The sequence below is a fragment of the Phocoena sinus genome, chromosome 19 (genome assembly GCF_008692025.1).
Source record: "Phocoena sinus isolate mPhoSin1 chromosome 19, mPhoSin1.pri, whole genome shotgun sequence".
Taxonomy (NCBI): Eukaryota; Metazoa; Chordata; class Mammalia; order Artiodactyla; family Phocoenidae; genus Phocoena; species Phocoena sinus.
The window spans coordinates 1,507,053-1,522,649 of record NC_045781.1 but is presented as its reverse complement, the minus strand read 5'-3'; the positions used below and the strand labels follow the sequence as shown (position 1 = coordinate 1,522,649).

At 44.5% G+C, this 15,597-nt stretch overlaps 1 protein-coding gene across 1 annotated transcript; it reads right to left on the bottom strand.

Moving 5' to 3' along the window:
* Positions 1-3,820: 3,820 nt before the first annotated feature.
* LOC116743520 (zinc finger protein 773-like) lies at positions 3,821-14,684 on the bottom strand. Its single transcript, XM_032612040.1, is given in 6 exon segments — positions 3,821-6,547; positions 6,550-7,956; positions 8,663-8,749; positions 9,132-9,191; positions 9,281-9,407; positions 14,444-14,684. Coding segments are annotated over 6 exon segments (1,926 nt in total). The 5' UTR covers positions 14,459-14,684; the 3' UTR covers positions 3,821-6,317.
* Between the last annotated feature and the right edge of the window lie 913 nt (positions 14,685-15,597).

Here is a 15,597-nt window from a genome sequence, read left to right as displayed (position 1 = left end):
CTGGGATAGGGGTGAGGGTCTTACCCAATGATGCAACAAGTACAAAGGTCTCCAGCAACACATCGCGGTACAGGAGTCTCTGGGCCTCATCAAGAAGCTTCCATTCTTCCTGGGAAAAGTACACAGCCACGTCCTCAAAGGTCACAGGGCCCTGTGATGATGCGACAGATTTGTACATAAGCAGCCTCTCTCCCCAGGACCCCATAAGTACTTTTAACCCCAGCCTGTACTCACTCTGGGTTCACCATCCACCCCAGCTCTATGACTTAGAGGGCAGTGGGGCCCAATAACTCTTCATGCTTCCTTGATCAGTATGTACAACCCTGAGCAACAACAGGCAGGTGGACAGATAGATACCATGTAATCTGTGAGCCTGGTATGCAGGGCCCTTTCCCTTTCCTCCAAGACAACAGCCTGAGTGTACCCACTATCATGTCTCCCAGACAGCAAACTTAGCCCCATCCTTCTCTCTTATACTCCTAGTACTAGGGCCTGGGGCAATTACTTCATACACCTTCCCCACATGCATATTACTCAGTGGACCTCCTCATACATCTGATCCCCATCACCACCACCCGGCCCACAAAATTGGCATGTCTCCTGCCTCCTCACATACCCTTCTGCACATGGCATCAGAAAGTGCCTGCCAATGCAACAGGATTCCACTGTACCCCAACTCTCCACTGCCGGTTCCCCAGCCCTCTTCTGAAGGCTTTTCCACTAGGCCTCGTTCCTGACTTCTACCTCAGTCACAACGTGCAGATCTAAATACGCCTGGTCAGGTTCATTTCCATATAGCACATCATGTCTCTTCACTAGTTACAATCTTTGCCCATATAACACCCATTCAAAATCCACACCCACTTGACACACCTTAGGTAAACTCATCTGACGTTGTGACAAACTCCCCAAGTTCTACCACAAAATCCTGGTGAGTGCATAGGAAAAGAAATAAGCACCAGCCGGACTTTGCTATTACTTCACCTCCATTTCTGCCTTACCTCTGCATCAGTTTCATGGCCAATCTTCCATAAAAACCTGGGCCACCTGCTGGACTTTCCCTACCCCCTACCTTCCCGCTGATGACCACTCCTCTTGTCTGTCTTTGTGACAGCCTGCCTCTCTTCCCTTGTTGCCTAATGGCATCCTGAAGCCTTCCCCAGCACTCTAGCACTGAATGTTCAGCTGTCCACTTTTCTCCTATATTTGGGAGTCACTGGAACATCTGAGACTCAACATGGCTGAAACCCAGTTCACCTGGTGCTTTCACTGCCATGGACAAGGGTATGATTACTGGTCAGGGAACTAAGATCCCTGCAAGCCGCATGGTACAGCCAAAAAAAGAGGGAGAGAGAGGGAGCAACAAGAAGGAAATGGCACCAGAAAATTAATTTGTGATAAAGAGGTTGTGGCTAGAATCAGAGTAGTTTGAGATAACTGGACATCATTGATAACTCTTTAAACTTAAGACAAAGGAAACAATCTACAGGACCCGACCTTTACTGCACCCTCATTATATAAACATGGGTTCTTGGGTTCTAAACATCCTGATAGGGATTCCCAGCATTATAATTTTTTAACCTTACCATGATTCATTTTATTCCCCTTCAAAAAAGGATTTTAACAAGATGTCTTAATCATTTTCTCTTCCAATACCACCAGAGAACGATGATGTACCAGTAAAATAAATACTATTAGAAGAGTAAAATCACTGAAAAAGCAAAAACCCTCTAAGTGCCTGTATACTGTAAAACTGTTAAGTTTACCTAATGCACAATGAGTGTGTATGAAAATACAACTATAGGATAGATTAAGACTAAGTATAACCATCTCATTCAAAGAACTAAGTTAAGATTAGTAATTTGAAGCTAAAAAAGATCAAAACGTGGGAATGTTCATTTAAATATAATAGTAACTTTGATATACACGCTAGACAAGTGCATTCTTTATATATCCCAGAACACACAGCAGATATGACTGCAGTACGAAGTTTATAAATACGAAAGTAGACCAAACAAAAAAGCAAACCAAAAACCATAAACAAAGAAAAGCCTTTAAGAAGAGGATCTATAAAAACATTTTAATCATATAGTAATATCTATAAAATACTTCACAGAAAGAAAAATGGATACTCACGAAAAACATGGGTAAAATAACACCATATTGTGCAAATGAAGAAAAACACAGAATTCTTACATGATTCAATTCATAAAAAATTTTAAAACAAGCAAGCAAAACTAGAATCATCAAATATTTCCCACATGGTTGGCAAAACTATCAAGAAAAGAAAGAAAATGCTTATTTGAAACATCAGTCAGTACATTCATTTTGGGGGGATGCGGATGATTGTTTTGGAAGAACCCCGCAGGCGGCTTCTGGGGGTCCTATTTATATCGCATTTTTTGACCTGAGTGGTGAACGGATATTAGTTTTAGAGCTTACTGAACTGCACATTGAAGTTCTCTGCAATTTTCTTTTTCCACGCAGGTCATATTTGAAAATCCGGAAAACCAAGGTTTTGGGGAATAAAAATAACTATAGAACACTGGTAAGAGAACACAGATAAAATAAAACACTGCTGAATGAGAAGAGTTGGGTGAGGGCCCGGATGACGCAGCATTTACCTGAATCCGACACATCTGGGCTGTCGCCATCGCTAGAGTTTGTGGGCGAAGGTGGGGCCCGAGCACGGACACCCCTCCCGGTCCCGACAGAGAGTCAGGCCAAAGAGCAACCACGCCGAGCCTCAGACTAAGCTCAGAGCAGCGGGCACAGCGCCTTCCTGACTCCCTGACCTCGGGCCGGCCCTGCGTTGCTAAGTTCCCCACTTTTGAACACATCCGAGTTTACAAAATGACGACCACGGCAGACGCCGGAAAAGCCGCCCAGACGCAGTCCTCTAGCTCGGAAGTGCCTCTTTACTGAGCCTTTATTGGTCCAGGGGCGCCGAGGAACAGGGGCAGAGCCTTCAGGGTAATGTAGTTCACAGGCCTCCAGGACCTGGCAAGGGGCGGTGCTCCCCTCCTCCAGGAAAGGTGCCGCCTCTCCGCCAGGGTTGCTGGGAGTGAGGCTCTGAGGAAGGGGGCGAGGTTTCACGCTTCTTAAAAGGGACGCACCAGATTTTCATGTAGTCTTTGATGATCACAGAGAGGTACACGGACATAATATATGAGTTGTTCCCCAAACCTACAAAACCAAATGGGCAGATGATACCAGGTTGTCACTCAGACACAAAGTGCATCCATCCATAGCTGGGGTCTAATTAACACTGTATTATTGCTCTTCCAATGGATGTAGGCTAAAGCTTTAGATTCAATATATGAGTTTCACTGTGTTAGGTCAGGGTCCAGACAAGGCCATGGTGGACAACACAAAGGAGGAATGTGGGGCGGCCAGAAGCAGGGGGACAATTTGTTGCTTCTCTGGCTCCCTCAGAAAAGAGTAGAGCCTGTGACGTTGTCCACTTATGGACACCACTTCTAAACATGCATCGTGAAGAAGCATGTAATGAAACACACCTGTACACACCAATTACCTCGCCTTTTCTCTAACTCTGATTGGCCTTTCCCCACACTTAAGACCACCCTGCCTCTTTATCCCCTAAATATCACAGGCACCTTGCCACCGGGAGGGTGGATCTGAGAATTGTTCTTCTGTGTCCTCACTTGCCTCTCTTGTGAATGAAATACTCCCCAGCAAACCTTGGCATCTCAGCGTTTGGCTTGCTGTGCCTCCGGTTCAGTAATAACCTCATACACACAGCTTGAAATTGCCCACAGTTGGAGTATTCATACCAGGGAAATTGGCAAACACAACAATGAAGGGTCGGTTGGCTTTTTTATTAAGTGTCTAGGCTTAAAGTAATAGAAGTATCTTAATAATAAGTATATGTAGTAATAATGTTGAGTACAAATACCTATTCCACCCAGCAAAGTCACTGAAGAAAAGTCAAATTCCAACACATTTATTAACTTCTCAGTTACTAATAAGAAAACAGACATTTTGTCAAAGAAGATATACACTTGGCAAATGAACACAATAATGTTCAACATCATGAATCATTAGGGAAATGCAATCACACCACAGTGAGATATGTCTCCATGCTTTTAAAACAGGAAATATTCAAACTATTGACCATACCAACCAAGTACTGGTGAGGAACACAGGGGAACTGGAATGTTCCCATACTGTCAATGGGAATGCATTTGGGTACAGTCATTCATTTTAGAATGAAACCATGTGCTCATATAAAGGATTTTATGTACGTTAATAGTAAGCTTATCTGTGAGACAAACTGGAAACCACAAAACGCCATCCTTTAACAGATCAATACCAGTGAAGTAATGGTATATCCAAACAGTATATTATCATGAAAAAAATGAATTATTCACATCGGCAACTTAGATGATTCTCAAAGTAACTATGCATGGAGATAAAAAAGACAAACACAAAAGTAAACATTAAGGCTCCAATAATATTAAAAGTCTATAAAACACTAACTAATTGAAATGAGAGAAAAGTCAGTCAATAGTAGTTGCCTGAAAGTCCTGAGAGAGATGTCAGAAAGTAGATATGGCAGTGACAGATGTTTGTTATGATGATGGTTCCGTGGCTTTAAAGTACTAAAACTTACCAAGCTGTGCATTTTAGGTATGTTCTGTTCAGTGCATACCAACTATACAGCTAATTAAATTTCAATAGAAATTGGCTTCAAATAAAAATCTTAATCTCTTTGCTGAATCTCCTTTTCAGTAGAACTCTGGCAACCTCACATTAACCCCATCACATCCCCTTGCCCATGGGAGGGAATCTGTAGCAGTAGCAAAGAAGCCGGGTGAGCAGTGAAAGTTCTTTCCACTTAAGTTATCCAGGAACTCTGCCTGGGTCCTAAAATTCACATGCCTGGACTACACAATTTCCACTCTCATTCCTCATTGTTTTCACTGTGCGGCAATGGCCTTGAGATAAATTGTGTGCAGATGCTGAGTCCTAAAACCTTTACATTATTCAATCTGACACTGACTGGGGGCTCAGGAGGAGAGGAACAGCTCTGGAACTCCTGAGAATGTCCTCAAACACTTTATCCTAAAGCGACACAGTCACTGGAATATTTGTGGATGAAACTTTAGAAAAGGCTCATCCCTTCTTGTTTGCTTGTCTCTCACTCCCTATTAATTCCATGAGTGTTTCTGTATGAAATATGGTTCCCACCTGATGCCTGTAATCTAACACTCAGGAACAGCAGCCTACCACTTTGGGCACATTATGGCACATGGCTCTTTTCCAGCTGGACCTAGAGAACTTCTTCTCTTGAACAGTACTGGGGGCATGATGTGACAGCCCATGTGAAAAAGAGAACCATTCATGTTCCTCCAAAAACCACTGGTGGTTCTCACAACTGTCCTCATCTCAGGTGACCTCAGGACCCACCAAAAATTCTGACATCCAGAATTCAACATTAGTCCCACAGAGCCCTGCAGTCTACCCTAGGAGGCCTTGGACAACAGATTGGACCAAAACTGGAGTGAAAACTATTCTCTGCCATGATACTATCCTCATTGAGGTATAAGAAGTTTGGAACACTCACAAAACCAGTTCCTCATCATCCTGACAGTCCAATTTGGTTCTCAACACCAGTCTGAAAGTGAACAAACCCCAAGATGAAAGGTGGCTTAAATAGTCTTCATTATGGTATAGAGTGGAGCAAACTGAGGCAAATAGTTCCCAAACAGAGTGACTCAGACCTTGAAAAACCTATCCTGAGCATGATATGAGACAACGCCACCAAATAAGTTGTGAGCCACCAGCAGAACCGAGACTGGATTCCATTGGTCAAAGCTGCTTTGGTCCTGGCAGGACCAAAGAGAATGACAACACCCAAGTGCTCAGGCTATTCATGCATTTCTAAGGGGATAAGAGAGCACAAAGATCTACCTACCCTGATCACACTGAGGTGGCTGGTGCCAAGAATGGGGATCTACCACTTGGGTGAGGTAAGAAACTCACAGTGACATTAAGTCAGAAAGTAGCATAGCTCCTTAAAAGCTCCCTACAAACCTGGTACTCATAGGCAATCTGCACACTAGAGCTGTTTAGATGTATGGCATTCAACTTCCAGTTGATGACTCCCTCACAGAGCCTATTCAGTATGATGTATTAACTAAGAAGACAGCTCATTCACTGCTCTCCTCATCTCATTTGAAGGCCTTTCTCCAGTAGGAAATTTCTGGTGACGAATGAGGTTAGTCCTTCGGCTGAAAGCTTTCTTACATTCACTGTGCTCATAGAGTCCATCTTGGCTGTTAAGTTTCTGGTGCTCAGTCAGGGCAGACTTTGACAGAAAAATTTCCCACATTTCCTGTACTGGTGATACCTTTCTGTAGCATGAACTTTTTGGTGTTGAGTAAGCTGGGAGTTTTGGCTGAAGAAATCGCCACGTTTAGTGCACTCGTGGTTTTTCTCCAATGTGAACTCTGGTGCTTAATAAGAGTAGAGCTTTGGCTAAAACGTTTCCCACATTCACTGCACTTATAAGCCTTTGCTCCAGGTGAACTCTCTGGTGCAAAATGAGAGTAGAGTTTTGGCTAAAATGTTTCCCACATTCACTACACTCATAAGTGTTTGCTATAGTGTGAATTCTCTGGTGGACTTTAAGGTGGGAGCTTTGCCTAAAGAACTTTCCACATTCACTACACTCATAAGGCCTTTCCCCAGTGTGAATTCTTCTATGTTTAATGAGGCTGGAGATGTACCTAAAGACTTTCCCACATTCACTGCACTCATAAGGCCTCTCTCCAGTGTGGATTCTCTGGTGCTGAACAAGCATGCGTTTACAGCTGAAGGCTCTCTTGCATTCTCCACATTCATAAGGCCTTTCTCCTGTGTGGACTCTCTGGTGCTGAACAAGTTTGCTTTTAGTGGTGAAGGTTTTCCCACATTCACTGCACTTGTAAGGCTTGGCTCCAGTGTGAATTCTCTGGTGCACAATAAATTGAGAGCTTTGGCTAAAGAACTTCCCACATTCTCTACACTCATAAGGCCTTTCCCCTGTATGAATTCTTCTATGAGTAATGAGGCTGGAGCTGCATCTAAAGACTTTACCACATTCACTGCACTTATAAGGCCTTTCTCTTGTGTGGATTCTCTGGTGCTTAAATAGTATGGGTTTACGGGTGAAGGTTTTCCCACATTCGCAGCACTCATAAGGCCTCTCTCCAGTGTGGACTCTCTGGTGCTGAGCAAGTCTGTATTTGCGACAGAAGGCCTTCTCACGTTCACTGCATTTGTAAGGCCTTTCTCCAGTGTGAATTCGCTGGTGCTGAACAAGTGTGTGTTTGTCACTAAAAGCTTTCCCACATTCGCTGCACCCATAAGGCTTTTCTCTAGTGTGGACACTCCAGTGCTGAACAAGTATGTATTTACAGCCAAAGGCTTTCCCACATTCATCACATTCATAAGGTCTCTCTCCAGTGTGGACTCTCTGGTGCAGAGCAAGCCTAGACTTCTGGCAGAAGGCTTTCCCACATTCGTGGCATTTACACTGCCTTTGTCCATTGTGAGAGGCCTCTACACACTTGGTGTCCTTTGGTGGAGTGACCTGGTGCTGGAGAAGGCCAGAGGTACCAGGGAAATCCTTCCCAGGTTCCTGGCATGTGAAAGACTTCTTGTATGCATGGACTGTGTGGCTCTTCATAAAGGTCTTACCCACATGTCTTCTAAAGAGTTCCTCTCCACTGTGCTGGTGAAAGTTCACACCTGCCCCACACAGTTTCTGATCATGGTTTGTGACAAGGTCCTCAGCTAGATGCAAACCACCTTCTAAGTACAGGCAGAACCTCTGCCAGGGATAGGACTTCAGGGTGGACAGGTCTGTCTTTGAAGTATTTATTTGTGGCACTTCTACAGAAACTTTCTGCTCAGAAGGTGTCTCCTCATCCTCTGCTCTATGCCAACACCCTGAAAGCAGAGAAATGTGGGTGAACTTCACGTAGATTTTGGTAGAAGGATGCAGCTCCATTACAAATATGTGGCTGACATAGAAACGAATAAATCCATGGGACTATTTTCAGGACAAGAGAGCTGGGGCAGGTTATGAAAGGACTGCTGTGCAGTATTGGGCCTCTACATGTCACAGAACATGGATGACACACCAGGTGAAAGACACAGGATGGAGTGGAACACACAGAGGAGCTGGGGTCCACAACTCATTCCTCTGGGTGTGGTTTTCACCAGGGCCTTGGCTGCTGGTGCCACATGTGCTGTGTGGAAAGGTTTGTCCAGGCTCAGGAAAATCTGGCTGTCACTGAGTAGGTAGTGTTCAAGGACTATTTTAAGGATACGGGGGGAACTCATGACACGTTAATGTAGGCCAATATTGGAGAGCACATCAGAGTGATGATGGAGAAGACCAATAAAGAGTGGAAGACAGAGAGGTGAGGGATAACCCTGGGTTCAGATTCAGAGTTGAAATGACAGAAGGAGCAAAGTATCAAGAATGGGTAGGAAAGATAGAAATGAGGTACACAGTCACTGGCCTTGGCCCTAAAACATTGTGGGGCACAGGACGTGTTCCTGATATGATCTGAACCCAGCCATGATATCACTTCCTCCTCCTGATGCCAATCACCAATGTGGGTCCCACTTTGGGTCTCTCTAGCTGTGCCTGGAGTCATGTCCACTCTGTCATGTACCCAGGGTTCATCTCCCAGCTCCAACTGGAAAACAACATGGGACCTAGAAAATGCAAGTCCTAAGTGAAAGACACGACAGGTCAGTACTGGCCCAGGGGGACAACCAGTCCCAAAACAACCTCAGGAGGGAAAAATAATATCACAAAAAAAATCTTTGAGGAAGGTCTCACAGCAACAATCAAGTGGACCCCACAAACAGTTACCACATTGAGTCCCAACAATTCCTGAAATAGTGAGGCCCCAGGAAATGTTAGCTAGAGGGCACAGCCTGGAGCACGGTGGTGTATGGGTCTACAGAGTCAACTTAACAGGGAGTGGCTGAGACTAATGGAACCCACTGAACTAATTCCAAATCATTTGACCCAGAAAACCTTCACTGAAAAAACTTCAGAGCATCTGGTATTAGGGATACTTCTGAAAGGAGATTGTATATACACTCACTCAGCCTTGGCACCCACAGCACAGCTGACAAGGAAGCAGTAATAGAGATGTGGTCACTGTCTAGCTGTGAAAAGAAAAGAGTTGTCCTTGGAAAAAAGGGGAAAGGCAGAGACCTGCCCAGGATGCTGGGATAGGTGTGAGGGCCTTACCCAATGACGCAACAAGTGCAAAGGTCTCCAGGATCACATCACGGTACAGGAGTCTCTGGGCCTCATCAAGAAGCCTCCATTCCTCCTGGGAAAAGTACACAGCCACGTCCTCAAAGGTCACAGAGCCCTGTGATGATGGGGACAGATGTGTACATAAGCAGCCTCTCTCCCCAGGACCCCATAAGTACCCCTAACCCATACTCACTCTGGGTTCATCATCCTCCACAGCTCCCTAACTTAGAGGGCACTGGTACCTAATAACTCTTCATACTTCCTTGAGCACTAGGTACAACTCTCAGCAACAACAGGCAGGTGGACAGATAGATGCCATCTAAGCTGTTGGCCTGGTATTCAGGGCTCCCTCCCTCTCCAGCAAGACAACATCCTGAGAGGCCCCAGGATCATGTCTCCTAGACACAAACAAACTTGGGCTCATCGTCCTCTCTTAAACTCCTGGTATGAGGGCTCTGGGGCAATTTGGTCACACACCCTCCCCACATGCGTATTACTCACTGGCTAACTCCTCATACATCTGATACCCATCACCACCACCTGGCCCACAAAATTGGCATGTCTCCTGCCTCCTCACATACACTTATGCACACAGCATCAGAAAGTTCTTGCCAATGCAACAGGATCCCGCCGTACCCCAACTCTCCACTGGCGGTTCCCCAGCCCTGTTCCGAAGGCTCCCCCACCAGGCCTTGTTCCTAACTTTAACTTCAGTCAAAACATGCACATCTAAATACGCCTGGTCAGGTTCCACTTTTATATTGCAAGTTATGTCTCTTCAACAGTTACAATCTTTGTCCATATAACACCCATTCAAAATCCACACCCACTTGACACACCTTAGGTAAAACTCATCTGACATTGTGAAACTCCCCAAGTTCCACCACAAAAGGCTGGTCAGTGCATAGGAGGAGAAATAAGCATCAGCCTGACTTTGCTATCACTTCACCTCCATTACTGCTTTCCCTCTGCATTAATTTCATGGCCACTCCCCCATAAAAACCTGGGCCACCCGCTGGACTTTCCCTACCCCCTATCTTCCCGTTGATGTTCATTACCCTTGTAGTTCTTTCTGACAGCCCAAGTCTCTTCCTTTGTCCCATAAGGGCATCCTGAAGCCTCCCCCAGCACTCTAGCGTTGCATGTTCAGCCAGTTGTCTCCTATACCTGGGAGTCAATGGAACTTTTGAGACTCAACACAGCCAAAAGCCAATTCCTAATATTCTCACTGAAAATGACTCCTACCACTGACTTCCCCATCCCAGTTCATGGCACATACCCCCTTCCAGATGCAAAGGGAAAAAAACTTTTGGAGTCATCTGTGAGCCCTCCACATTAGAAAATCTGGTCCACCTCTACTTAAGAAACAAATCCAGAAGCCAAGTATTTCTTACCTCCACATCTGTCACTCTCGTCCAGGCACAACAAATGTGCTTTTAGATGATTACAAGAGCCTCCTTGATTATCTCCTTGTCTTCCTTCCCCCGAATCTGCTGTGCACACTGCAGCTAGAGGTAACCTCTTAAAACCTAAGTCACATCACTTTTCCCCCCTGTTCCAAAAATTCCATATCTGCCATCATTCTCAGAACAAAAACCCAACTTCTCAGGCTACCATCCTAGGCCTGACTCTGGCCCCTTTGTTCTCTGCTCTCACCAGACATTAACAGAGACCTACAAGTCCTAAAACACTCCCATCTCAATCTCATCCTCAAACATTTGTACGTACTATCCCCATACCTAAGACAACCTTTCACATCCTAGTCCACTGGCTGCTAAAAATGGGAATCTGTCCATATAACCACTGGCCTGGACTTGGAAACCTAGGCTGAGGGTTTCTCTAGGGTCTACAGCGACCAAGTCCAGGAAGAGTGACAGCAAAATACTTTCAGGACACCTACACTCACTGGTGCAGGGTTCATAAGTGGTTCTGTTGAACGTGGAATCTGTGGGAAAACCAGGGCCATGTAATATTAATTCTCATCAGCAACATAGACAAAAAAGATTAGTGAGTGAACATTTAATATTTCAGGCAAAGGCAAATACTTAAGGGAAAAACAAAGCATGTAAAAGAGGGCAGAAAGTATTTTGGAGTTGTGCCATAAAGTCATGAGTATATCTTGAGAAAAGGCTTTCCAGAAGTGGAAAACACAAGTGCAAAGACTCTTTGTCAGAGTCACCTCTGGCATGTTTGACTATCATCTATGAGGACAGTGTGACTGGAGCCCAATGAGAAAAAAGAATACAGGATCATGTTGGCAAAGAAATGGTTGTGCCAAGATATATAACACTATTATAGCCCTAAGCCACAAATATCAAAATTAAGACTCATTTCATGTACAGCTGTTTCTGACACTTGCATTTGATTCCCTTATTCTGTCTTTCCCTTGCCAATAACACATTTTTCTCTTCTTGTGGCTTGTAGTTGGCCATAACAGCTGACCAGGAGTTTTTATACTTCCTTTTCAAATTTTACTTTGCTTATGTTAAAAATTGTTTTATATAAAATTCCAACTTACATAATCCATAGATTAAGTTCTGATTTGAAATTATTATAACATTACATAATAGGATTCAAGAACATGTACTTTTTTCATTTATTCCTATTATTTGATATATCCATTTTTTTTTCCCACAAATGTTCAGAAATTATTTGTAATTTCCTAAATGCTTTTTTCGCCTGTGATAGAGAATGGAACTACCGCTTACTGGCTTCACATCCAAAGTGAATCTGTGATAAAGGGGTTGTTGCTAGAATCAGAGTAAAAGTGCTTGCCTTTCAGCAGTTTGGGATAACTGGTTGTCATTTCTGATACTTTAAACTTAAGAGAGGGGAATTCCCTGGCAAACCAGTGATTAGGACTCCGTGCTTTCACTGCCAGGACGCAGGTTTGATCCCTGGTCTGGGAAGTAAGATCCCGCAAGCAGCATGGTGGGGAAAAAAGTAAAGTAAAAGTAAAGTAAAATAAAATAATCTTAAGAGAAAGGAAACAAGCTATATAGGACCTGACCTCTATTCCATCCTCTATGGAAATATCTTCTTGCTTTCTAAACGTCTTGAAAGGGATTTGAAGCCTTATAACTTATTATCCTCACAATGATTCACTTCGTCCCCCTTCAAACAAGTATTTTAACAAGATATTTCTTAATCATTTTCTCTTCCAATACCACCAGAGTAAGAAAACTTAACAGTAAAATATATATTATTATGAGTACAATCACTGAAAAAGCACAAATTCTCTAAGTGGACGTACAATGTAAGACTGTAAGTTTACCTAATACATAATAAGTGTGTATCAAAATGTAACTATGGGGGACTTCCCTGGTGGTCCAGTGGGTAAAGCGCTCCCAATGCAGGGGCCCAGGTTTGATCCCTGGTCAAGGAACTAGATCCCACGTGTGTGCCGCAACTAAGAGTTCCCATGCCACAACATAGAATTCTGCATGTCACAACTAAGGAGTCCACATGCCACAAATAACAGTCCACATGCCACAAGGAAGAGTCCACATGCCGCAATGAAGATCCTGTGTGCCGTGACTAAGACCCAGTGCAGCCAAAATAAATAAATAAACTATTCCTTTAAAAAATGTAACTATGGAATAGATTAAGTAGAATCATCTCATTCAAAGACCTAAGTTAAAATTAGTAACACGGAGCAAAACAAGATTAAAAAGTGGAAATGTTCATTTAAATACAATAATAATTTTAACATATACCCTAGACAAATGTATGCTTGATATACCCCAGAAGACATGGCAGGTATGACTACAGTAGCAATGTTTATCAATACAGAAAGCACACACCACTGTAAAGCAATTATACTCCAATAAAGATGTTAAAAAAAAAAATACAGAAAGCAGACCAAAAAACAAAGCAAAACAAAACAAAACAAAAAAGCCTTCAACAGCAGAATTTCAAAGGACATTTTACTCATATATCCATAGTAAAGAATACTGCACACACACACAAAAATTAACGGACAGCTATGAAAAACATGAGTAAAGTCACGCCATGTTTTGCAAATGAAGGAAAACACATCATAATATTTACTTGATTCCATTCATAAAAAGTTTTAAAACAATTGAGCGAAGGTAAACTACAGTCGTGGAATAATTTCCACGTAGTTGGCAAAAGTATCAAGAATAGCAAGGGCTTCCCTGGTGGCGCAGTGGTTAAGAATCCGCCTGCCAATGCAGGGGACACGGATTCGAGCCCTGGTCCAGAAAGATCCCACATGCTGCGGAGCAACTAAGCCCATACGCCATAACTACTGAAGCCCGCGCACCTAGAGTCCGTGCTTCGCAACAAGAGAAGCCACCCAATGAGAAGCCCGCGCACCGCAACAAAAAGTAGGCTCCGCTCGCCGCAACTAGAGAAAGTCTACGTGTAACAACGAAGACACAACACAGCCAAAAATAAATAAATAAATCTATTTAAAAAAAAAAAAAAAGAATAGCAAGAAGGCGGCTTCCCTGGCATTGCAGTGGTTAAGAATCCGCCTGCCAACGCAGGGGACACGGCTCGAGCCTTGGTCCGAGAAGATTCCACATGCCACGGAGCAACTAAGCCTGTGCGCTACAACTACTGAGACCGCATGTCACAACTACTGAAGCCCACGTGCCTAGAGCCCGTGCTCCACAAGAGAAGCCACCGCAATGAGGAGCCCGCGCTCCACAACAAGAGAAGCCACCGCAATGAGGAGCCCGCGCACCGCAACGAAGAGCAGCTCCCATCTCTGCAACTAGAGAAAGCCCGCGCGCAGCAACAAAGACCCAATGCAGCCAAAAATTAATAAATAAATAAATTTTTAAAAAAGAAAACTTACTTAAAACATCAGACAATACCTTAACTTTTGGGGGATGGGGATAATTGTTTTGAAGGACCCCACTGGCGGCTTCTGAGGTCCTATTTATATCGCATTTCTTGACTTGAGCAGTGGCCGAATATCAATTTTAGAGCTGTTTATTCAACTACACTGGGAAGTTCTCTGTAATTTTTTTCTACACGGGTAATATTTCAATATTCAGAAAGCCAAGGTTTGGCGGGACAAATAAATATAAATATAGGACACTTGTAAGAGAATATTGCTAAGAACAAAAATTCTGCAGAATAAGAAGAGTTGGCTGAGGGCCCGGGGGGCGCAGCATTTACCTGAATCGGATCCATCAGCGCGGCCCCAGCACAGTTTGTGGGCGAAGCAGGAGCCCAGGCCCTGCGGTCCCTATCCCGGCCCCGAGACAGAGTCAATGCGGATGGCGCCCACACCGAACCTCAGAACCGCCTCAGAGCAGCCAGCACAACGCCCTCCATCCTCCCTGACCTCGCGCCGGCCCAGGGTTGCGAAGCTCACCACCGGTGAACAGACCAGAGCGTACAAAATGTCGCCCGCCGGCCACGCCAGAAAACCCGCCCAGACGCGGTCCTCTAGGTCGACGCTCAGGAGCAGTGCCTTTCGGGTAATGTAGTTCACAGCGCTCCAGGCCCTAGCAAGGGGCGGTGCTCCCCGCCTCCGGAAAAGTTCCGCCTCACCCAGAGGGTTGCTGGGAAGGTGTGTCCGGAATCTCTCAGTACCAGGGCGGGGTTTCCACACTTCTTAAAGGGGACGCACCCAGATTTGCGTGGAATGTAGTCTGTGCTGATCACAGAGAGGTACAGAGACATAATATTTCAGATGTTCCCCGAACCTACAAAAGCAAGTGGGCACATGATACCTGGGTGTTGCTCAGACACAAAGTGCATCCAGCCATACTTAAGGTCTAATAAACAGTGTCTTATTGCACTTCCAATACATACAGGCTGAAGCTTTACACTCAACTTAAGAGTTTCACTGTGTTCGGTCAGGGTCAAGCGAGCAAAGGCTCCAGACACGGCCATGACGGGCAAGACAGAGAAGAGATGTGGGGCGGCCAAAAGCAGGTGGACCACGTGCTGTGTCTCTGGTTCCCTCACAAAAAACGTAGAGCCAGTGACGGTGTCCCATCCAGTGACCGACACATACTTCTTACTCCACATTTTGATATATATTCAGTTCTAATTTATTTATTTATTATATAAATTTATTTATTATTTATTTATTTATGGCTGTGTTGGGTCTTCATTGCGGTGTGTGGGCTTCTCATTGTTTCAGAGCACCAGCTCTATGTGTGCAGGCTTCAGTAGCTGTGGCACGCGGGCTCAGTAGTTGTGGTTCACGGGCTCTAGAGCGCAGGCTCAGTAGTTGTGGCACACAGGCTTGGTTGCTCTGCAGCATGTGGGATCTTCCCGGAACAGGGCTTGAACCCGTGTCCCTTGCATTGGCAGGCGGA